Raw genomic sequence first — 22,926 nt, 5'->3', positions numbered from 1 at the left:
CTTACCTTGAGTGAGTCTGCCTGTAGAGAAGTAATGTCAGTTGTGCCAGGAAGTGCTTCATAGGAAGGAAGGTCTGCATTCTTGGTATAGGTTTGCATGGTGTGTGGCATGCTCTCTGTAACTCCTTCTGAGACTTCATTCAGACACGAGAGTGTAAGGTTTGCGTGTCTCTGGCACATCTTTGACCTTTAAATTTTGCTTAACATTCTTCGTGACTGCTTCAATGAAAAGTTTTGTCAAATAGCTGTTTAAGCGTTTGCGATGAACCATCACCACTAAGTTGGGAAACACTACAGCACCAGACAACTCACGTTTAAAAGGCATGAAGAAGCAAAGAGTTCAGTTTCCTGTGCCGTTTGAATGGCAGCTTGGCAGAATCTACCAAGACTGAAAACCTTTGAACTCAGCAGTTCTACCTCTGGATTATTCTATGAGAATACATGAGCCAGGTGGTACATACCTGTAATCTCAGCACTCAGGATGCTGAGGCAGGAAGATTACTGCAAGTTCAGGGCCAGCTGGTCTACAAAGGCTACATACTGTATGAACGCATTATCTGTGACATTCTGAAAGGGCAGAACAGTAGAGGGAGTGAATGCTTAGTGGCTTCAGGGTTAGTGGAGGGGGAGGCATGAAGGAAAGAGGCAACATTGAAGTTTCTGGCAGTAAAGACCATCCACATCACAGTATAGAGGTGAACATATGCAGCTTAGAGTGTGTACACATCCAACAGTGGCTGTAATGTAGGCCATGGCCTCTGGGCCATCACTGTACCAGCTGTACCCATCTAGTGAGAGAGAGGGCAGTAGGAAAGCTGTACTTGCCTGGAAATGTACCTGTCCTGAGTGGGAGCAGGAGTGTATGGGTGTCTGTGTATTCTGCCTGAGATTGCTGAAGACTCAACTTTGCTCTGAACAAATTTAAAATATATATGTATGTATATATATATAATTAAGTTTTAAGAAGAAAATTGTAGTATAGCCTCTTTTTTTATAAATATATTCCTAGGCAAAAGTGTGAAAGAATATACCAAATTGTCCTGGGAAAAGTGGTGAAGACTACATTTATTGAACTTTTAGTTGTTATTAAATGAACTCATACTTCTGTGTTTATTTCAGCAGACACTTAATTTTTTAATTTCAAATTTAAAACAAACAAACAAACAGGTAAGAAAGGCCTGGTTATCTTGTGGGTACATCCTCAGCAGTTTGCCTAGTAGTTTGTTCATATTATTAATGAAAAGAATCAAAGATGGCTGGTAGCACTTTGTAATTAATAGAGCATTTTCCCTTTTGAGGAGCTCAAAGCTCCAGCCACCCTTGAAGCACTTTTCATTGCTGTACCCGGTGGAGCATTATCACGTTGTTGCCAGGAGGCATTCTCATGTAATGGACACACAAGAACACCAGTGTCCCTTCAATAACCAAAGGTGTCATTTGTCACAATGCTGCCATTCTTATGTACAGCAGCCTTGCCTTTGCCAGTCCAGCTTTTACTATTTGCCTGATTAATTTTATATCATGCAGCTATTTTCATTTTTAAGGGTATTTTACTGGGCTGTTCCTTATATGTAAGACAGTCAGACCATTTGTTATATTAAACCTGGGTGTTAACCTCCCTCAGCTCTAAGCTCTGTGGGGAAGGTCTCTGTGCTTTCCTCAGGACCTGACGTGTATGGCATGGGATACTAATATTAGGCTCTCCCTGTGTATTGTTAATAATAGTGTGCCTATCCCCCAAATTATGTGACCTTCCTACTTGAAAAAGAAGAAATTGGCAAATTAATCAAGAAACTTCTTTTTTAACTCAATGTGTGCAAACACTGTTTTCCTCATGGGAGATGTCAGGTCACGCAGGCTCACTAACCAGAAGTCCACTGTGCAAACAGCAGCCATAAGGCCTTGCTCAGAGGAGAGGTGAACTGTTCTCCTTGGGGAATTTCCACACTAGGCTTCTAATTAATTGCTAAGTGATCGTCTGAGTTCATGCTGTGTGGGTGGGGACACTTTGTTGGTCAAATATCATGACACATTCTAATTTCATATTCAGAGCAGAGAAGGTCGATATTCTGAATGCTCAGAAATTGCTTCTCATTCCCTCACTTAAATAACATGGAAAGTTGTGGGGGTTTATCTAAGTAGAGCTGTTTTAAAAACAACACTCACGACTACATCACAATAGCCTGGCACTTTCCTGCAACTCTAAGAAGCAAGTCAGTTTTCTTTTTTACCCCTGTGCACACTGTCAAAACTGATGGCCCCTTTCCTAATCAGGGCTGTACTGTGCCCTTAGCACTTCACACTTACTGCCATTGGAGCACAAGCTAAACCCAGGGTGTGCCCACTGTGCTCTTATCCACCTGAGTGTTGCCATAGTGTCTAGCACTTCATGGGCACTGAGCAAAACAGTACTTTTTGTTTGAGACAAGCTGTCATCAGAAGAGCAAAGCTTGTTTGGTTGAGTCTCGGCAATATTTTATTGTGCTGTCCTTTCTTTAACTGTATTTTAAAATGTATTCCGGTGCTCAATCTCAAAAATATTGTCCCTGCTTTCCTGTGTCCTATGAAAAGTAGGGGATGCTCAGCCAGAGTACAGCTCATAACAGTTCACATGTCTCTAGTTATCAGCTTGCTGAAGGCTAAGGCTACATGATTGTAGATCTTAAGTCTTACACATGGCTCAGTTTTCCTTTAATTATTGATTCATTCGCCATTCACCTAGCAGTTCATTTAGATGGTTCAGCCCTAAAAATCTAGTGATCAAACCAGACATTGTGGTCTCCCCTGGCCATACCAATATGTGATATCCTGCCATTTTTTCAAAGCCAAAGCAAAATATGACGAATTCCACTAAAGCACCACCTTTACACGTGGTGTGAAAATGGCACAACAAGTTTTGTCACAGACAGAGCCACTATCAGACCCCACCACAGCTACATTGGATGTCATGTCAGAATGCCTATTGCCACCACATGTTACAAACAAGTTTTCAGCAGTTAATAATTCCTGCACTGCTGAAAAACACCACTCAGCTGCAGCTGGATGGCAGTCACATGTACACCTGGAGTTTCAGCAGATACAGCTGGAGTTAGTGCATTTTATACCCAGTGTGCCTGTCAGCCAACTGTTGATGTCCTTATCTAAAGCTGTAGCCCTTGGCATGTATGTCCCACTTGAGACTCAACAGAACACTTCTTCCACCAAAGTCTGCTCTTTCCTGGGGCTGCAAGATATCTGTACTCTGCCTACTTCCTACACCACACTTGTGGTGTTTACATAGGGTGGATGGGTGCTGTTGAAGAGTGAGGAACTAAACAGTATCTTTGTAAGCAAAGGACACTGTAATCACCACCTTACAGAGCTGGCAGTCACTTGAGTAGCAAACTGAGTTGTCTGATGTCATGTAGTTAGTGATTAGCAAGTCACAATTTGGATCCTAGATGTACTTTTTGTCACCTCTGGGAACATAAAAAGTAATTGGCAACTGTCAATATTAATAATATTAAAATAGAATAAAATGTGACAAGGACAGAAACAAACATTTGACACCAGAGTAGACTACAGTGTCATTCATTCCTCATAGTCATCTATCCTGTCAAAATAGCCCCTCACCAAAAATCAAATTCTGATCCCCCCTTCTGGCACCAAAGCAAGGTTTCACCTCAGGAGGACAGCCATTTGTTCTAGTCAGTGCACATCTGCACAGCTTTCCTCTTGGGTGACAGTTTCTTGACTTCTGCCTTCTTTTCCTTGTACGACTTCTCATTAAAGGAAGAGATGGTAGGTTCAGTTGTCCCTGAGGCCACAGGTGAGGCCCTGCCTCCCATTCCCAAACACCATGTGCCCACAGCTTTAGTGGGAATTAGGTCTCCATTCTTCTGCCACAGCATCCACAGAGCAGACACCAGTGCTCCAGATGCTTGGTCCATTCTGTGAAAGGGTACACAGAACTTTGTGTGTCCTCCTAGCTGTCAATCACCTCTAGATTACTTATGATGTTGAACACAGATGACTGTTGTGGCTTTCATTTAGGGAATAATGACAGGGAAATGTGTTTGCGTTGATGCTGCATTGGCTGTTGGTTGAGTCTCTGGATATGGAGGCCCAGCTGTACTTTGCCTTTGCCCAGTCAGCAAAAAAGCACATTTGCCACCACATGAAGGATCAGGCATTTCCTGACCATTTCCAAATATAGGGGCTACCTGGGCCAGCCCTTCCCCTTGACTTTTTCTACCTCTACCTCAGTATTAGTGTTTAACCAGCTAAAAGCTTCACAAAATGAGGAGAGCAACCAAACACACTTTTAAACTGCTTTTCTTTGCAATATAAAACCCTTTTGTATAATTGTCTTGTATGAATTTGCTATAGGTGATTATAGACAAAAACCAACAGTAATAAATAGCAATCAAACTTCTGGTAACTTTGTGGTCTTCTTTCTGGGATTATCAACATGCTCAATGCTGGACATGTACCTAGTAGTCCACTACATCAGAGAATCCCAGGAAATCTGTCTTAAGGAATGAATGAATATTTGTAGCCACTTCCTTTAAATGAAATATGTCAGCTCACTTGATAGCAAAAAACACTTGTTTAATGTAATAAGTTGCTCTTTGGAGAGAGGAAACCTGTGGTTCTTTTTTTTTTTTTCAGCGTTTTTTTCTTTTATTGAAAATTGATTCTTTTCTCATGCAGTATATACTTACTATAGTTTCCCCGCCTCCTAACTCCTCCAAGTTCCTTCCCTCCCCTCTGCATCTACTCTCTCTGTCTCTCATTAGAAAAGAATGGGCCTCTAAGAGACAGCAACCAAATATAACAAAATAAAATATACTTAGGTGAAGCAAACACTATCATACCAAAGTTGGACGCTGCAACCCAGTGGGAGAAAAATGAATCCCAGGAGCAGGCAAAAGAGTCAGAGAATTTTTAACTTTTTTTTTTTCAACAGACCTTTCACTGTGTAGCCCTATCACTCACAGTCCTTCTGCCTTGGCTGCCTGGGTTCTGGAATTGCAGGCATGCCCCATCCTAAGAAGCATTGGTTTTGCAATTGTTATTGCTATAGCGTATACATTGCTTTGAGAGGCTAATATTTTGCTTTAACAAGATCCAGATGAGGCTGGTTGCCCTGTGCAGAGGTGAACAACATGAGCCTGTCACTTCTGCCCTCAGTGGCCTGACACATGGCTTAAGCAGAAGAGCTGTTTCTGTGTCCTAGGCTATCTGTCCCTTCTCTGCCCCAGGATGCCCCTTAGCCCCTGAAGCAAGTATCCATTGTTTTATGAAGAGAAGCCATTTTATTTTTTTTCTAGTCATAATGATAAAAACTCCAAGAATTATAAAATACTCTTCCCCAGGGTTAAGGCTTCTTTTGCTATCCATGCAAAACCTGCAGTCGGGCTAATAGGAGCCTGGTTTCTCTGCTGGTATTCTGACTGTTGGCTGTCACAGCTGCATCCTTAGACTTGAGTTGACTAATCCAGTGCTGTCTCTGCTTTGGGGTATTTTGTTGGTGATGCTTAGTGTAATGTTCTTGCCAGATGTTTTTCCTATCAGGGTCCGAGGGAGAGTTGAGTTCATAGTATCGGTCACTGAGAGTCACATGCTCTTTGTGAGTCGAAGTTTAATCTTTGGCTTAGTAGTCAGCACTCTAGCCCCACTCTGAATTTGCATCAAAGAGTTTTTTAAAATCTAAAACTGCCCTTACATTTCCAGTCATGGTTGCTGATATCTGTGTCACAGTGGCACTACCAGCCTGGTTTCACAGGACAGTGGCTGTTGAGTTTTAGTTCTTAGTTTGTTAGATCACTGCTGGTCTCATGCTAGGCTTGTGTTTTTAGTTATTGTGCATGTTAGGTAGATATAGAGAGATAATGAACATAAACAAACCAACCAGTCTCCCACAGACTGCCCTAGACCGATGACAGTGACCAGATTTTTGAGTGGTGTGCATTCATGTGCCCCACTGTGACACCTGGAGTGATGATGCTTAGGGAGCTGGCTAGAGAAGGCCAAGCTCTGCATGCCCAGCTGCCTCAGGGGACCTCAGGAGCATGGCTTTACTTTGCCTGGAAGGAATTTCTTTGTTCAGCAAGTTACTGTACTTCACTTTTATGGGTCCCCTGTGTTCTTCTGTCCTGCTTCCCTTAGAGTTAACCTGTAATCCCAGCACTCAGGAAGGGGAATCAGAAGATCAGTTCAAGGTCACTCTTGAGTGCATAGTGAGTTCAGGACCAGCTTGGACTGCACAAGCTCCTGTCTCCAAACAACCAGAAAATATTGATTACAGTTCATGGTGTGTGGATATCCAAGCTATGGATGGCAGTCTGAGAAAATACTGTCCTTCAGCCTTTGTGGTTAATTCTAGAAGAAAGTCTAGAATATTCCATTCCAGAAGTAGCCCGTCATTTTAGAGTTACAGGAAAACAGCACTGTGGTTTTGCGTTTCTCTTACACCCTGGCAGTCTCTTAAGGAGCACGGATGTGCAGTCTGGCAAAGAGGTGCAAAATCTACACTCACTCAACACATGGGAAGACCTTCTTACCAAAGTCACAGCTAGAAGGTAGCTGGTTCAGAAAGCTGTGACCACATACTCCGCACCTATAATCTGGGTGCTGCTATTAACTGAAGCTATGCTCATTAACTGGGGCGCCGCAGTCCGATAGCTTTATTTTGTTCAATCTTTAACTTGCTTTATTGAATCAGGTCTAATTAATTTTTTGGCAAGCTTCTTTGTGTGTAGTGGGGGTGTATGGGCACATGGGGGCACACGCCTATGTATCCTGTTCTGTCATTCTTTGCCTTACTTGCTTGAGGCAGTCTATCACTGAACTTGGAGCTAGGTTGGCATCCAGGAAGCCCAAGTGATCCTCACGTCTCCACCCCAACCTCCACAGAACTGAGGTCAAACAGCATTGCCCAGCCCAGGGTTTTACATGCATGTTTGGGTTTCAAGCACAGGGCTTCATGCTGGCACAGCCAGCCCTCTTACCCACTGAGTGATCTCCAAGACCTTAAGGTTTTCTTCTCTGAAAGTCATTCATGGACTGGAGAGATGGCTCAGCAGTTTAGGGCACTTATTGCTCTTGCAGAGGACTCTGTTTTGCTTCTTAGCATCCATGCCATGTGGTTCACAACTGCCTGTAACTCTAGTTCCAGTGGATCTGATGCCCTCTAACCCTCTAGTCTCAGCAGGCACCTGTGCATTCATGGCACATATAAACAACACATATGCACAGGAAAAATAGTGGTTCCTTAGAATCAAAACTTCATTCTGTCTAATGCTGTTGATAGATGTCTGACATATGTCTTACAGACTTCAACACCCTCCTCTTGTCCTCTGCACTTTGCATGTGAAATAGAAGGACATTTTTACGTTTGGATTTTCAGACCAACTGATAGTAAATTCAGAGCAAAGAGTGATAGGAATGAAAAAGAGTGAAAGAAAATTTCTCATTTAAGCTGTTTTGGTTTTAACCTCTCTGGAAATAGTCCTTTCACCATTTTGATCTCAAAAGGAAATGGACAGTAATGGTGTTATTTTCAGTTTCACCTCAGACCACTCTGGCAGTTGCACGCTGATGCTGCAGGGGTGAGCGCTAGCTGAGGATTTCACTGAGTGCCTTTCCCTCCCCCATCTTGATTTCAGGTGTCAGAAACTATTTAAAAGAAGCATTGGTGAATATAATTGCCGTGCATGCAGAGGTAAGCTGTCATTAACTGTTCCTACAAAAGTAGATGATTGAGGGGGAAGGAGGAAAAGAAGCAAATTTGATTATTATTCACGAGAGGGGTCTCTTTTTCCCCTTCAGAATGTACCTTGTGCAAATAAGTAAAGTAGAGCTCAGCTTTCTTGTGTATGTGTCTGTGTGTATGTATGTATGTCTGCATATGTGTCTGTGCATGGATGTGTGAGTATGCCTGTGTGTGTGCATGTTTATGTGTAGGTGCATCTGTGTCAGTGTGCATGTGTGTCTGTGTACATGTGCTTGTGTTTGTGTCTGTATATGCATTCATCTTTGTGTGTACCTATGTATCGGGTGTGTGTGTGTGTGTGTGTGTGTGTGTGTGAGAGAGAGAGAGAGAGAGAGAGAGAGAGAGAGAGAGAGAGAGAGAGAGAGACTTAGTCTTTTCCTGAAATTGTACATGTCTTCTGTGATCCTTAACACTGAAGTTAGTATATCACTTGTGTTGCTTAGGGCTGTGCAATGTTGCCCATGGTTCATGAAAGCTGTCCCCACAGTTAACACATCTGAAGCTCCGTGCTGGCTGGATCCTTAGTAGACCTGCTAGGAGTGAGAGCCACTCTCCTGAAGCACACTAGAAAACAAGATGGCACCATTGGTCCAGAGCCACTGATGCTGCAGCATTTTCATGCAGTGATCTCAGTCAATTGTGGGCTCCATGGCCAGCACTCTAAGGGTGGCTCACGGAATGGTGGGAAGCCAAAAACTAAAGCAAGGCCAAGACAGCATGGTAGCTCCTCAGCTTCCTGCAGGCATCCAGGCAGGTGCTTCTGTGGCTTTCTCCATTAGAAGACTTGGAGGCTATCATGGTATCTGGGAAAATACAGATAAGGACAGCAAAAGCAGAACAGAGTGCCAAAAGTGCAACAAGAGAAAACCGGTGATGCTGCCTCCTGACTTTTCACTTCTTAGGAAAGACTCTTGTGCGCATCTCTCTAGAAAGAGATCCTATGTGATTTAATTCTGGCAGGGGTTGTCTCATATATCTCTGTAACTTTATTAAATATATGAGATAATTCTTGTGTTAGTCTCTTTTAAGATTAAAGCATTATTACATGATTAGGGGGTCGGAGCATCATGTGTTCAGAGAGCAGAGGAAGTGCGGACATAGGACTGTAAGGGTCACTCTGGGCTGTCTTAAAGGTTGACTGTTAGCCATTATCAGTAGCAGTGAGGTTATGTGAGTATCAGCCTTTCAAATCCCCTTTAGTTTAGCCCAGTAACCCAAAGTAGAAGTTCACCAGGGCTACCATTTGTAATAAAATCTTAAAGTGCCAAAATCTGTGTTGAATGCTCAAATTGTTTGTGTTGGCTTGATGTTTAATTAACACTAGTGCCTCAAACTGGGAACAGGCAAAGCTGAAAAGAAAACATACTTTAATTGGTGAATTACTAAACCTCCAGATATAGTTTTATCAAATGTTAAAATTTGAAATAAGGCCACCAAGATGGCTCAGCATATAAAAGCACTTACTACCAAGCCTGATGAGCTGAGTTTAATTTCTCAACGCCCCCCCCACCACCACCACCAGTGGAAGAGAGAACCAATTCCCATAAGTTGTCCCCTGACCGCCACATGTATGCCAGGGAGAATGTGTGTGTGTGTTGTGTGGGTGTGTGTGTGTTTATAATTTCTATGTATACTGTGTGTTGTTGAATAAAATTTAACAACAATGTTGTATGTCAATAATATATTTATAGCACACAAAAAACCTGGAATGTTTATCAGTACAGATAATGGAACTCATATTGATTTATAAGACATGGGGTCTTTTAAATTGTCAGACTCAAGCTCCTGGCTTGAAGCTCTTCCTGCTCACTGTTGGAGCAGCCAGGATAGCAGGTACACACCACTACACCAACACCACTACTTACTTACTTAATCTTCTTTTAGGTAGGTAGTGCCAATACCTACCCAGAGCTTTTATCCTTTTCATGAATTTTGTTTCTTATAAGTGGGAAATTAAAAAGACAAAACTTGAAACAATTTTTAGTCATCATCTGCAGTACCTTTTTTAAAAAATTGTTTTTGCCATTAACCCTGAAATGTAACTAAAGAATACATCTGTTAAGAGCACTTACTGCTCTTGTGGAAGACCTAGGTTTGGTCCCAGCACCACATGACGGCTCACAACCACTGGTAACTCCCATTTCAGGAGAGATGATGCCCTCTTCTGACCTCACAGGCACCAGGCATGCATTTGGTATACATACATTTGTGTAGGCAAAACATTCACATATACACAATAAGATAATTTTTTTAATTTATTTTTTACATTTCAAACTCAGTTCCCCTTCCCCCCTCTCCTCCCTTCCTCCCATCAGCTCCTTGGAGCGGTTATGGCCTTCCCTAGGAAGTCTACTAAGTCTGTCCCATCATGTTGTTGAGGCATCTTCCCACCCACTCCCCATACTTCTGTGTCTATGCTAAGCAAGGTATCTCTCCATATAGAATGAGCTCCACTAAGTCAATTTATGCATAAGAGTTAGATCTTGGACCCACTACTAGTGGCCTCATACATTGTCCCAGCCATGCCATTGTCACCTGTATTAAGGGAATCAGTGATCTCTCACTAGCTCAAGTTAGCTGATTCTGTGGGTTTCCTCATCAATGTCTTGACTCCTTTGTTCATATTAAAATAAATCTTCTATTCAGAACTTTGATCTTTTAAAATTATAGCTTTGAAAACTTGAGATTTGCTGTTGTTTTGTTTATTACTTTGCTTTGACAGACAAGAGCCAGGAAAGTATCCGTAATGTTCTGTTTCTTCTTATTCTAAACCTCCACCAGGTATTCACTGTTTCCAAGGAGCTGGTGCCCCGGGTCCTGGCCAGGGTGGTAGAAGCAGTCTCTGAAGAGCTGAGCCGGCTGATGCAGTGTGTCTCATGCTTCAGCAGAAATGGAGCACTGCAGGTACCCAATGTAGCACAACTAATAAAAACCCAGAGACAGATACTGGGGTTCAAGCTGAAGATCAGAAAAGCAAAGCAGCCAGCCACTAGAGAGTTCTTACCTCTACCAAGGATGGGGTGATCCTGTCTTCATCGTGACACAGACTGAATACAGACTGAGACCCTGTCTCCTCTCTCCTCCCATCTTATATTCCTCTCTAGTGCTGGCATTAAAGGTGTGTGCTGCCATTACTGCCTGGCCTGTATGGCTGACTAGTGTGGCTAGTCATATAAAGCACAGCACACGCATACATAACAAACACATAAGCCATACCCACTGTGTGTGTGTTTGTGTGTGTGTGTGTGTGTGTGTGTGTGTGTGTGTGTGTGTGTGTGTAAGCCGTACCCACTGTGTGTGTGTGTGTTGTCTACAATTCCAAGAGGTTCTGTTTCAGGCATTAAAACAGAACAAACCCTTCAAGAGTTTTCTAAAACTATTTGAACACAGACCCACAAGTCCCTTCCACGTCTTTCCAAACCCTTCAGCGCTGTGTAGTTCAAAAGTGTAAATAGTTGTCTCCTCCTCAGTGAGGTCACTTATAATGCAGGTGCACATGTAGAGAGGACAGTGGCCTCCTGCTTGTGCGCTTTCTGTGTATTGAGACAGGGGGTATGCATTTGAAGAAGCAGTGGTGGGATAGCTTAGTGATGTAAGGTGTGCTTGCTTTTATGGGATCCTGAAGATTCACTCCTCGTTAAAACACATGGGTTTTAATGAGGAGTGCATGTGTACACACACACACACTAAAAAAATACAGTGGCAGCTCTTTAGCCAAGGAAGCTCTCTGAGGCCTGCTTGCTGCCATTACCACTTGCAAACTTAACATCTATATTTAAATAAACATCACGATTAATGACATTAAAGAACAAACTGGCATTGAGGGAATAGACTTAGAAGAAATGGACTGCAGTGAATTTCCCATTTTTTTCTGGATTTTCTGAGAGTGATGGTGCACATCTATCTCCTCATTGTATCGCCACGGTGTCTTCCTAAACAGTGACAGCCGTTCACGAGGCCTTTTGTTACCCCCTTGCCTTATCAACGCTTGTTAACAACCTGGCCTATGGACCTTGGCTATTGTCCTGGCTATGAAGGGGTGTCTTGTTCTGTGAGGTGTAACCTCGATTTCCCCATGGCACTTGTTATTGAGTGATTGTGCCTCATTTTGATGACGGCCAGCAGCCGATTTCCCTTCGGATCCTTGCCCTTTTTGCATTTTCCTAGAAGACTTGATGAAGTCACAAAAAACTTACTGCTGTTTCTTCTAAGAGTTTATAGTCCATTTTTGTTTTTACATTTAGATCTGCCTGTGGTCTGTTTTGAGTTATGTTGAGAGAGGTTTGGGTTTCATTCTTTTGTGTGTGCTGTTTCTGTTCATTGAATGGATGTTTTCCCCCACTGAATGGTTTGTGGCCCTTCTTGAAGTCAGTTGGCTCTCATTCTGCATCACTGAGCTCTGTGCCTGTCCACGTGTGGAGCCACACTGACGTGACTTAACATGACTTGCTGCATGAGTGTTTGAAATCAGACAATCTCAGGCTTCCAAATCTGTTGATGTTTTCCAACATCATTTTAGCTTTTCTGGAGCCTTTATATTTCCATATGAATTTTAGGATGACTTGTCAACTTGCTTTTTTTTTTTTTTTTCTTAAAAGCTTATCTGTGAATTTAACAGATTGCACTGACTTTGTAGAGCTTGGTTTTACTGGAGAGGAGACTGTACCTCAAAGGATGTAGGTGCCAAGAAGCAAGCCCAGCCATTCAGGCTATTGTTTCAGTTTCTCCCCCACCCCCACCTCTCACCCCTCACCCCCCCACACACACACACACACTGATACTAAAAGACAAATACTAGTCAGGTAGTAATTCCCAAGTAATAAGTCCATCCCCTGCCCATACAGTCATATTTGACAGTGAGTTTAAAGGACATACTGATATGTTAGTAGTGTTCTTTAAGAGTCCTTTCACAGCAAATTGTCACCATGTTGTTGTTGTGGCCAACCTGGTCTGCAGTAAGCAGTCTTCAGACAGTCTTCTTAACACTTGTTATCATTTGGTAACTGACCTTGTCACTGTTGCCTTTTCCCCATCATCAGGCAAGACTTGAAATCTGTGCTCTGAGAGACACAGTAGCCATTTACCTGACCCCGGAAAGCAGGTAAGATGCTGAGTGTTGTTGATTAGTTCTTTTTATATCAGAATTGCTTTACTCATGCATTATGTCCTTTGTACAAGATAACTTACCAAAGTAAGATGCTTATAAATTTGTGTTGTGATAAATTTGATATTTCATCAGAAATTTTTACTAAAAGCACAAGTCTACAATAAGACAATGAATGACTCTCAAGGCCACTTTTTTTAGAGCACATTATACATTTAATGTAATTCTTTTCTTTCATTACATATAAATCTTAGTCTCTTAAATAATATGGCCAAGTATGACATACTACTTTGAAAGGAAACACCAAAAAAAAAAAAAATTAAATCTTCATCAGACTTGGACAGTTTGAGTGTTGTAAATATCAGAGTAAGAGGAAGCCTGTGGTTTCTTTGCAAAGTTTTGTAGTGGAAATTTGATGGTAACTTTTAGCTGTTTTGAATGAAAGTCAGGATTTCCTACTATTGAGACATCAGTAGATGAAATGAGCAGACCTACATGCACAGAACTGTTTGCCAGAGTCACAGCATTGCCTGGGACATCAGTCTCTGCTGTGAGCATGAGGACACTGTGGGGGGGGACTCTGTTCCTTCATCTCTAGTCTTTGAGAGCATGGCTGTGCCATCATCCTTACTGTCACCACTACACCGGAAAATGTTCATTACAGGTAAAGTTATCTTCTTCCTGCTTGCCATGGTATACCACAAACCATTTCTAAGTTGTTTTGAGTTTGTTGTTTAATCACGCCTTTTCCCAACCATTCCTTTTTCTGCCTAAAATGATACAGACAATAGGAAGAATCAGTCCATCTTGCTTAATATGAGTGCTTGTTTATCCCCCTGAATGTAATGTTTTGGAACCTAGGTTCAAGATAGTACAGATTGAGTATCCTGTATCCAAAATACTCAGGAAGAAAATTCAATTTTAGATTGTGGATGCGTGTTGGAATATTTGTGATACATAGAGTTTTCTTGGAGAAAGAACTCAGGCCTAAACAAGGGATTTATTTTTGTTTCATTACATTCATACATGTGACTAAAGGTAATTTAATACAGTTTCTTAATCATTTAATGATTGAGGGCCTGGAGAGATGGCTCAGTGGTTAAGAGCACTGGCAGATTGTGTCAGAGAACCTCGGCTTAAGTCCTGGTACTTACATGATAGTTTAAACCATCTGCAACTCAGTCCCAGAGGACCTGTGTCCTCTCATGCCCTCAACACCCATCAGTTGCGCACATGGTACACAGTCACACCGGCAAGCAAAATACCCGTGCACATAAAATAAGATGAAAAAGAAAAATAATTTAGTGTTTGATATGAAACTTCCCATCCTATTGGTGCTTAAAACCTTTTAAATCTTGGAGCACATTGGACTTCAGATTAGAGACACTTAACCTGTGAACTCTTGACAGAAATTGTGAGGTCCACATGTGTCAGGTCACCTTCTAAGCTGTCAGTGTCCCACAAATAATAGGATGCCCCTCATTTTCATCACCGTCATTTTGTCCAGACAACAAAGAACAATGGGGCAACATGTTTCTTTCAGTTAATCCAGTCTTATGGAGAACAAGATGTGCTAGAGGCAATAGGAAGGACTTCCCTCTCCCTTGGGAAACAGGAGAGCCCTGAACACGGAAAGACAGCCTAATACGCCAGCAGACACTGTCCCCATCCACACCCTGTCTCAACTAGGGAGAATGAGGATTCCCAGAGGCATCTTTATGCTTTTGTGGGGACTTTCGTTCTGTCTACATGCCCTCAGTTTAAGATACATTTTTCAGTTTAAGATTCATGTCCTGGTGGATTGAAGAGTATAGTTTTTGGTTTTGTTGTTGTTTTTTGTTTGTTTGTTTGTTTTGGTTTGGTTTTGGTTTTTGGTTTTTTTGTTTTGTTTTGTTTTGTTTTGTTGGTTTTTTGAGACAGGGTTTCTCTGTGGCTTTGGAGGCTGTCCTGAAACTCGCTCTGTAGACTAGACTGGTCTCGAACACAATATAGAAGACCTCCTTAGTCAGTAGTGATTATACATATCTCTTCAACTAGAAAAGCAGAGGATATGAAAAGTTCAAAACTCTTCTCAGGAACAGTAGTTATTGTTAACTAAGTTCTCCAGTGTGATCCGCACTCTGCTCAGTAATCCTTCTTCTCTCTACTTGAAAAACACTGACATACTAAATAGGCAGTTTTTCAATTCATTCATTTTACTTTTCTCATCTAAAGATACATTGTTCAAAATTACACATAAATATCTTCCTTTCCTGCCCATGTTAATTCTCAAAAGAACTAGAAAGTGTCCCCCATGTCCACTTTGAGAAGACATGGCTCTAAAGCAGGCCCTGTCCTTGTCAGCACTGCAACTGTGCTGAGTGCTGTTGTGCATGCATCCCATTTCTACTTCCTGCCCTCCTGCTTTCACAGTTGCTCTATCTATGGTTTTTTTAAGCCCTCCCCCCAATCCCTCAACACCTCCCCCCAGTCTCTGCACAGTCACACCAGCCTTCCTGCCCTCCTAAGCAGCCTCCCTTTGTCTGGTCCAGGCTCTACTTCCTGGCTGCCTCTCTGTCTCTGAAGCCCTGCCAGTCTGCTTGGTACCCTTCCTTTTCCTTTTGCTTTTTCTGTTGTTTTTCACTTTTACTTTTTCTGACACATCTTCACTTACTTCACTGGCCTTCATTGGTTTCTTTGTATTTAAATGTGCTTAAGAATGTTTTCAGTGATCCCCCTAATGAATTCTGCTCACAACTGTGAACTGTTGGAGCTGATGTGCTTTTGTGTTTCAGGTCTAGTTTTAAACAGGCCCTGGAAGCCCTGCCTCAGCTTGCAAGTGGTGCAGACAAAAAGTAAGTTCTGAGTGCTTTCCTCAGCCCTCTGGCTGAGCTGCACAAGTTTTGGTAAGCAGCTGAAGAGTCTGAGAGTGCCTCAGGTGTAAGGAGAGCATAGGTTACCCTGGAATGTGGTGTGCTAGATTACCTCCCTTAGCTTCCAAGTGATAGGATGAATCTGTCTCTTAGGTTTGACTTACAGCTTTAAGTGACAAGTACAGAGAATCTAGGAAAGGCATTTGACTTAGTCACCTGCAGCTCTGGCTTCTGTATTAAGAGGGAGGGATCAGGACTGTCCACTGGTTTTGACTTCTGTAAAGCATAAGAGTATTAGACAAGTTGCATACATGGCACAGAACAGTTGTATCATTACCACATTAATGAGCTCGGCCTGTATTTAAACATTACTCTTCATGTAACAGGAAATTGTGGCCTGAGAGGAAGTCTAGCCCAAGCATCTTTTGTAAATGCCCAGTCTAGCCTCAGCTTAGGCAGTGGAGACCCTGTAGCTCTTTGCATTGTCACCATTCCTGGTTAAAGCTCACCAGCCTTTGCTTGTGGAAAGCACACAGGGCTGGAATCTGTGGACAAGCCCAGAGGAATGCTATACAGAGAAAGTACCTGAACCAACTGTGTTCATGAAGAGTGACTGGCCTTGGGAGAAAGGGGGCAACCCAGCTTTCCCGATTGTGTGACCCCCAGTGCAGACCGGTGTGTGTCCATACAGGCAGGCAAGCAGCGGATCAGTACTCCACAACAAAGAACACCCTGCTTCCATTCCCTACTTTGTTTTTGTTTTGGAATTCATTCCAAGCCCTTTTCGTTTCTTTAAAATAAAAGATAAAAATAGTCACCACTATTCTTAATACATGGAACATGTTCCAAAGGGCTAGTGTATTTGAGCATCAGGAACAGCCAATGATTGACTGTTTGAGCTAGTAAGCTGTTGTGTTTCAGGTATGCTTGTGTGCTTGTAGTGTCAGTACTCAGGGGCAAGCAGATTGGAAAGTCTAGGTCAGGATGGCCCATCAGTTAGAATACCTACCGTGGAAGTCTGCTGACCTAAGCTCTGTCCACAGAGCCCATATGGAGAGGGGAGAATCGGCTCCATGAGTTGTCCTCCAACCTGCATGTATGTTCATGTGCCCACCCCTTCCACATATCATGCACATATTCTCTTTCACTCAAAATAATTATAAATAGATATGTTTATTTCAATTTCTAGAGTAATCTGGGTTATAAACTGAGAATCTGTTTCAAAATTCAAAGAAAGAAAGAAAGAAAGAAAGAAAGAAAGAAAGAAAGAAAGAAAGAAAGAAAGAAAGAAAGAGGAAGGAAGGAAGGAAGGAAGGAAGGAAGGAAGGAAGGAAGGAAGGAAGGAAGGAAGGAAGGAAGGAAGAAAACAAAACACAGACCCAGAAACCTAGTTCGTCTTAGACCAGGACTGGTGTATTGTGGAGATGATGGTCCAGTATTGGTCATCATTCATCCGTGACAGACTCCATTGAGCTTCATGGTCTCAAGCGCATTTCTGGGTTCCATCCTGTACTAGATGAGCTCTGAGAGTCCTTCTGGTTTTAGACATACTAAAGTATTTCAGACAAGAGAAATGAACATGTCAGTCACAGTGATTTCCTAGTGGAGGAAGACCTAACTCTGGCTTTCCGTGCTCAAGTCAGCCCATCTGGTCACCACTCTGCAGACAAAATGAAAGATCAGAGAAACAACAATAACTGAATTGTGTAGAGACTCTGGGGTAGATTTAAAGGAAAAAGCTAACACCAGAGGGGCAGCATAAAAAGTAGGGTTGCAATCAGTAAGATGGCTCAGTTAGGTAAAAGCAATTGGCACTGGACGCTTCAAGCCTTGTGACCACAGTAACCTCATAAAAGCAGAGAACTAACTCCATAGAGTTGATCTCTGCCCTCCACATGTATGCTGTGGCATGCAGGCCAACCACCACCCCCAACACACACAATAATAATAAATAAAATGAAAAGAAAAATTTAATGAGTGAGAGAAAGCCCTGTCTCCTGAAACTGTTCTTACTTTGTGTACTTGCTACAGTCATAGAACTGGAAAACAAAAAGATTGAGTTTTAGTCTTTCTTGATTGTTAGGGTAATTACAAAAGAGTAGGCCTAAGCATTATCCTGTTCTAGGGAAGACTCTAGAGAAGGAATATAAAGAGAATGACTAAAGAAATACATAGACTTGTATATTACTGTAGCCTTTGAGCTGCCTCTTTCTTTTTCTATTTCTATTACTGATTAAGATCCCACAACAGTGGCTTTTTTGCCTTTCCTCTAAACACAGCATGGCAGTCAGACCTGGGCCACCAGCTCCCTGCATATTTGCTGAGTTGCTAAGCTGGTGTGATGGCTATTCTTGGTTGTCAACTTGACAACCAAGACAGCTGGGAAAGGGGAACCTCTGTTGAGGAATTGCCTCCATCACTTTGGCCTGTAGCAGCAGATCTGAAGGCCTCTTTTTTTGTTTGTTTGTTTGCTAATTGATGTCCACTGTTCGTTGTACCATCCCTAGGCAGGTGGGCCTGAAGGCAAGCCAATAATCAACATCCCTCTGTGATTCCTGCCTTCAGTTTCTGCCTTGGCTTCCCCAGATGATGGATGGAATGTAACCTGTAATCCAAATGAATCTCTCCAAGTTGCTTTTGGTCAGGGTTTTGTCTCACAGCATCAGAAAAGCAAACTAGGACAACCACCTTAGTTAGAGTTACTGATGCTGTAATAAAACACCATGACTATGAGCAACTTGCGGTGGTGGTGCGGGGGGGGGGGGGGGGTATTTGTCTTATGACTTTACATCATTGAAATCAGGGCAGGAGCTCATGTGGGGTAGGAACCTGGAGGCAGGAGCTGACGAAGAAGCCATGGAGGAGTGCTGCTTACTGGTTTGCTGAACCTTCTTTCTTATAGAATCCAGGACCACCAGCCCAGGGATGGCACCGCCCACAGTAGGCTAGGCCCTCCTCTGTCAATTAGTAATTAAGAAAATGCCTTACATGTTTGCCTATTTATGACAGCATTTTCTCATTAAGGCTCCCCTCTCTAGTGACTATAGTTTGTGTCAAGTTGGCCTACAGCTGGTTAGCACAGATCTTTCCTGTCAGAATGCTGAAGTGTCTCCTCCCTTCAGGTTACTGGAAGAGCTACTCAACAAGTTCAAGAGCAGTATGCACTTGCAGCTCACCTGTTTCCAAGCTGCATCTCCAACCATGATGAAAACATAGCCGCCTGTGGAGGAAGAGCATCCAGAGATAGCAGGGGTGAGATTGTCCTCATCCTTTGGCAGAGGGATGTCCCATGTCCACGCACTGCACTTAACTTGTGACTTTTCTCCAGCGTGGTGGCACGGAAAGATGGTGGTGGGTGTTTAATAGTGGCCTGTTTAAACAACCCTATTTTAAATGTACACATACACAGCTTTTATTATTAGCTTTGGTCCTGTAAGGCTACATAGCATACTCTTTAAAAATGTTTTTTCTTCAATAAATGTTGCATGGCGTGAGCTTCAGGGGGCTTCTCCAGAGTGTTCTGGAGTGGCCCGTGGTATGTGTGAATGCACTTCTCAGCACCCAACCCAGGTGAGGCATTTGAGGAGAGATTTAAAGTAAAGGCTTTGGAGCTGTGTCCTAACCCTAAAAATCATCATCCATACAAATGGTTCTAAAGCTCCTGATTTTTTAAAGAAAAATATACAGTCTATATATAAAAATGTTAAATTTTGGATAATTTGTGACCCAAATGTCCGTAAGTGAACTCTGAATTTTATAGTCTGACTTTAATTTTTCCCAGTGCTAAACATTGAAGTTTATCTGGTTGTCACTCACACTCAAGTTGATCTATCAGCGTGCAGTGCACGTGGAGGCGCTGTCACACAGACCCTGTGGAAGCCTTGTGGTCTTCAGTGCAATCTAAAGATGAAGCCAGCTCCTGGGCAAGGCAGCACTCCTTCCCCTCCAGTAGGTCCCTCCCTCTGCCACTTCCCATCTTTGAAGTGTCCTGCTCCATAGCTGGAAAGATGATACTCTGACACAGGCTGTGTTTTGTAAAGATTCGATGTGCCCCCGGGTCACCAAGCATTGAGCAGTGACTCACTCCTGACTGGCCTGCACAGTAGATCCGGGTCACTGTGACCTGCAAGCAGCTCGTTCACCTCATTCCATCCTATCCTTCCAGTCAGTTGTAGTTCACTTTTCAAAATAATCTATAGATAGTGTAGACTCCTCTCTTTCAGTGAACAAAATCGGTGACACTCTTAGTTCAAGTAACTTCAGAGCACAGTGTGTGCACAATATGGATTATTTGAGGTTAGTAAATGTATGTCTGTTTGTCACAGTAACTGGAAGTACAAATTTAGCCTTTCATAAACGTGTTGATAAAGCTGATAAGTATGTGTAGTGTTGTCTCTTCTTGGCACACTAGTATTATATCTAACATAGCTGAAATAAAATTCCAGAGTGGAAGTATGGAATGATTTGTTAAATACTTAATAAATACAGTACACAAAACCAATAATCTTACTTCTCTGCAAGATGTTATTTAGTTGAAATTTTACCTCTAAATGTCTTCACTTAAGCATTTTTATTAACACTGTAATTGTTTATATTTCTAATTTTAATATTCAAAATAAATAATTGAGTTCTCTGTTTTATTCTGTGTTTGTGTCTTCATTTATCAAGTGTCTTGTTAATTGCATTAAGAGTGCTCCATCCCAGACACTGGTTAGGACAGTCTCATAGGCAGGCCTAGCAAGGGGTGAGTTACTTCTGAGACTTTAAGGCTCGGAGTGACTAGAGACCTATGCTTGCACTTATAACTTTCTGGTTTCCTGGTCCTGAACTTCACCACAACCCACTTCTTCCTCCCAGTTGAACACAATTTTTGTCATCCTTCCACTGGGGCCACAGTTGAGGCAGAGGGCTGATAAAACTCCAGCAGCTTAGAACATGTAAACAATTTCATGGTGCAGAGAATGGAGACTAGTGGCATGAAAGCCCCATACCCAAATTAGGGAGTTCAATGACAACTTCCAACAAGTCATGGGGGACTTCTTGGAAGAAGGGGATTTCAAAAGCTTGAGTTACACATAAATGATGAGTTTAGTGGTGAAGAGGAACACCAGCAAAACATGTGTTAGAGGAAAGCTGAGAGGCAGACCAGGCTTTGTGACAAGGGACTCACTTTTCCTTAGGGAGCATGTGGCTTTACCAAGTCCATGCCCATGTGACTCCACATGGCTTCATGAAAGAAGTTACCACATTGGTCTCAACTTTAGGACTAAGGGACTATTAGAAATAATTTGGTTTTTCTAAGACTTTCTATATCAGTGTACCATGAAAGTGGCATGTTCTAGAAATGATTGGGGCATTGCAAAACTAGCAGCACTGGCACAGGCACAGCTCACTGACTCACCTCGTGTTTCTCTCACCCTAGCATGCAGTTAGTTCCTTAAAGAAAATGCATGACTGTGGTGCATTGTGTTCTGGTTTGAATGCAAAGTAATAGCATGTATTTCTGTTTTGAATGTGTGCTGTAGAGTATTCTATTAGTTGTGTAAGACTGCTGTATTTTTTGTTTCAACTACTTTAAAATAAAGATTAGTGGAATATGATTTTTTTTTTAAATCTGTCCTTTTGAGTCTCTCAAGTTTCCTCAGTGTCTGTTATAATGTCTCCCTTTTCATCTCTAATTTTGTTAATTTTGGCTAGAGGTTTATCAATCTTGTTAATCTTTTCAAAGAACCAGCTCTTTATTTCATTAACTTTTGTATTGATATTTTCTTTTTTATTTCATTAATTTGAGCCCTGATTTTTTTTTTTTTGATACCTCTTCCTAATACTGTTTTGTGCATAGTGGTCTCGTTTTCCCAGGGCCTTCAAGTTCATCATTGAGATCTCTAATTTTTTAATGTAGGCATTTAGTACTGTAAATCTTCCTCTTTGGTCTTCCTTCATTGTGTCTCATGGATTTTGAATGTTATATTTTTCATTTTCTAGGGATTTTAAATTTTCTGCCTTGATTTCTTCTTGAGCTGATTATCATCCACTAGTGAGCTGCTCAGTGTCCATGAGCTTGTGTACTTTCTGTAGTTTCTGTTGCTTCGGGGATCTAGCTTTATTTCATTTTTTGGTCAGATCTAATTCAGGATATTATTTTAATTTTCCTATATTTATTGTGACCTTTTGTCCTAATATCTGGTCAGTTTTAGAGAAAGTTCCATGGGCTGCTAAGAAGAATATTCACTCTTTAGTGTTTGGGTGTCATTTAACTTCAATCTTTCTCTCTTTAGTTTTTGTCCAGATGACCTCACCCAGATTTAATGATAGTGAAGTGTCAGAGTCACCCACTATCACTATGTTGGGCTATTCTGTGATTTTTTAGATCTAATAATATTTCTCTTATGAAATTGGTTGCACTTGTGTTTTGTGGGTGTCTTGGTTTGCTTTCTACTGCTGTGATAAACATCATGGCCAAAAAGCAACTTGGAGATGAAAAAGGGTTTTTTCATCTTACAGTTTACAGCCCTTCACTAGGGAAAGTTGACATGGGAAATCAAGGCAGGAACTGTGCTTACTGGCTTATTCCTCGTGGCTTGCTCAGCCTGCTATCCACCCAGGAGTGGCACCTTGCATTGTGAGCTGGGCCCTCCCACATTAATCATTAATCAAGAAAATGCCCTTCACGTGTGCACACAGGACAGCTCCTCTGTTGAGATCTCTTCCAAGCTATGTCTAGGTTTGTGTAAAGTTTGGGTAAACTAACCAACAAAGTGAGTATGTGTTTAGAATTGTACTATCCCCTCAGTGGATTGCTCTGTGATGAGGTTGAAGTGGCCTAACCTGTGCCTTCTGACTAGCTTTGCCCTGGAGTTTATTTCAACAGTTGGAGTAGCTGCACTGACTTTTTTTTTTTTTTTCTAGTTCCATCTGCTTAGAATGCCTTTTCCATCAGGTGGTGTCTATGAGAACCTTCTTGCAATAAATGGTACTTAGTACAGACATCTGCACCTCCTAGTCACCTAGAGAATAAGATCCTTGATTGCTCTAAATGAGATGTTTATGTTGTATCTGCTTTCCCCCCCAAGCTGTAGGGATTATCAAGGAAGAGGAAGAAGGCTTGCAAGAGCCACAGGTAGTGGACATCTGAGGCATCACTGCTGGACATGACAGGGCCATTATGTACATTAACTCATAGCAGCTGGGACTGCATGCACAAGACCTGTACAA

General features: G+C 42.1%; 1 protein-coding gene across 5 annotated transcripts in view; it reads left to right on the top strand.

Moving 5' to 3' along the window:
* The window catches only part of Exoc2 (exocyst complex component 2), a 139,419-nt gene extending 119,204 nt beyond the window's left edge, over positions 1 to 20,215 (top strand). For 2 of the 5 annotated variants that reach the window (XM_027409293.2, XM_027409295.2), the window contains exons 23-27: positions 7,649 to 7,704; positions 10,537 to 10,659; positions 12,795 to 12,856; positions 15,634 to 15,693; positions 18,834 to 20,215. In XM_027409293.2, coding sequence (XP_027265094.1) covers positions 7,649 to 7,704; positions 10,537 to 10,659; positions 12,795 to 12,856; positions 15,634 to 15,693; positions 18,834 to 18,927 — 395 coding nt within the window. In that variant the 3' untranslated portion in view covers positions 18,928 to 20,215. Of the gene's footprint in view, positions 1 to 7,648; positions 7,705 to 10,536; positions 10,660 to 12,794; positions 12,857 to 15,633; positions 15,694 to 18,833 lie in introns of those variants that run through there. The other 3 variants (XM_027409294.2, XR_004769370.1, XR_003484105.2) reach the window with 3 other exon arrangements.
* The last annotated feature ends 2,711 nt before the right edge of the window (positions 20,216 to 22,926 follow it).

Source organism: Cricetulus griseus, chromosome 3 (genome assembly GCF_003668045.3).
Source record: "Cricetulus griseus strain 17A/GY chromosome 3, alternate assembly CriGri-PICRH-1.0, whole genome shotgun sequence".
Classification (NCBI taxonomy): domain Eukaryota; kingdom Metazoa; phylum Chordata; class Mammalia; order Rodentia; family Cricetidae; genus Cricetulus; species Cricetulus griseus.
Note: the sequence above shows the minus strand (reverse complement) of the source record. Positions and strands in the feature narration are given on the sequence as shown.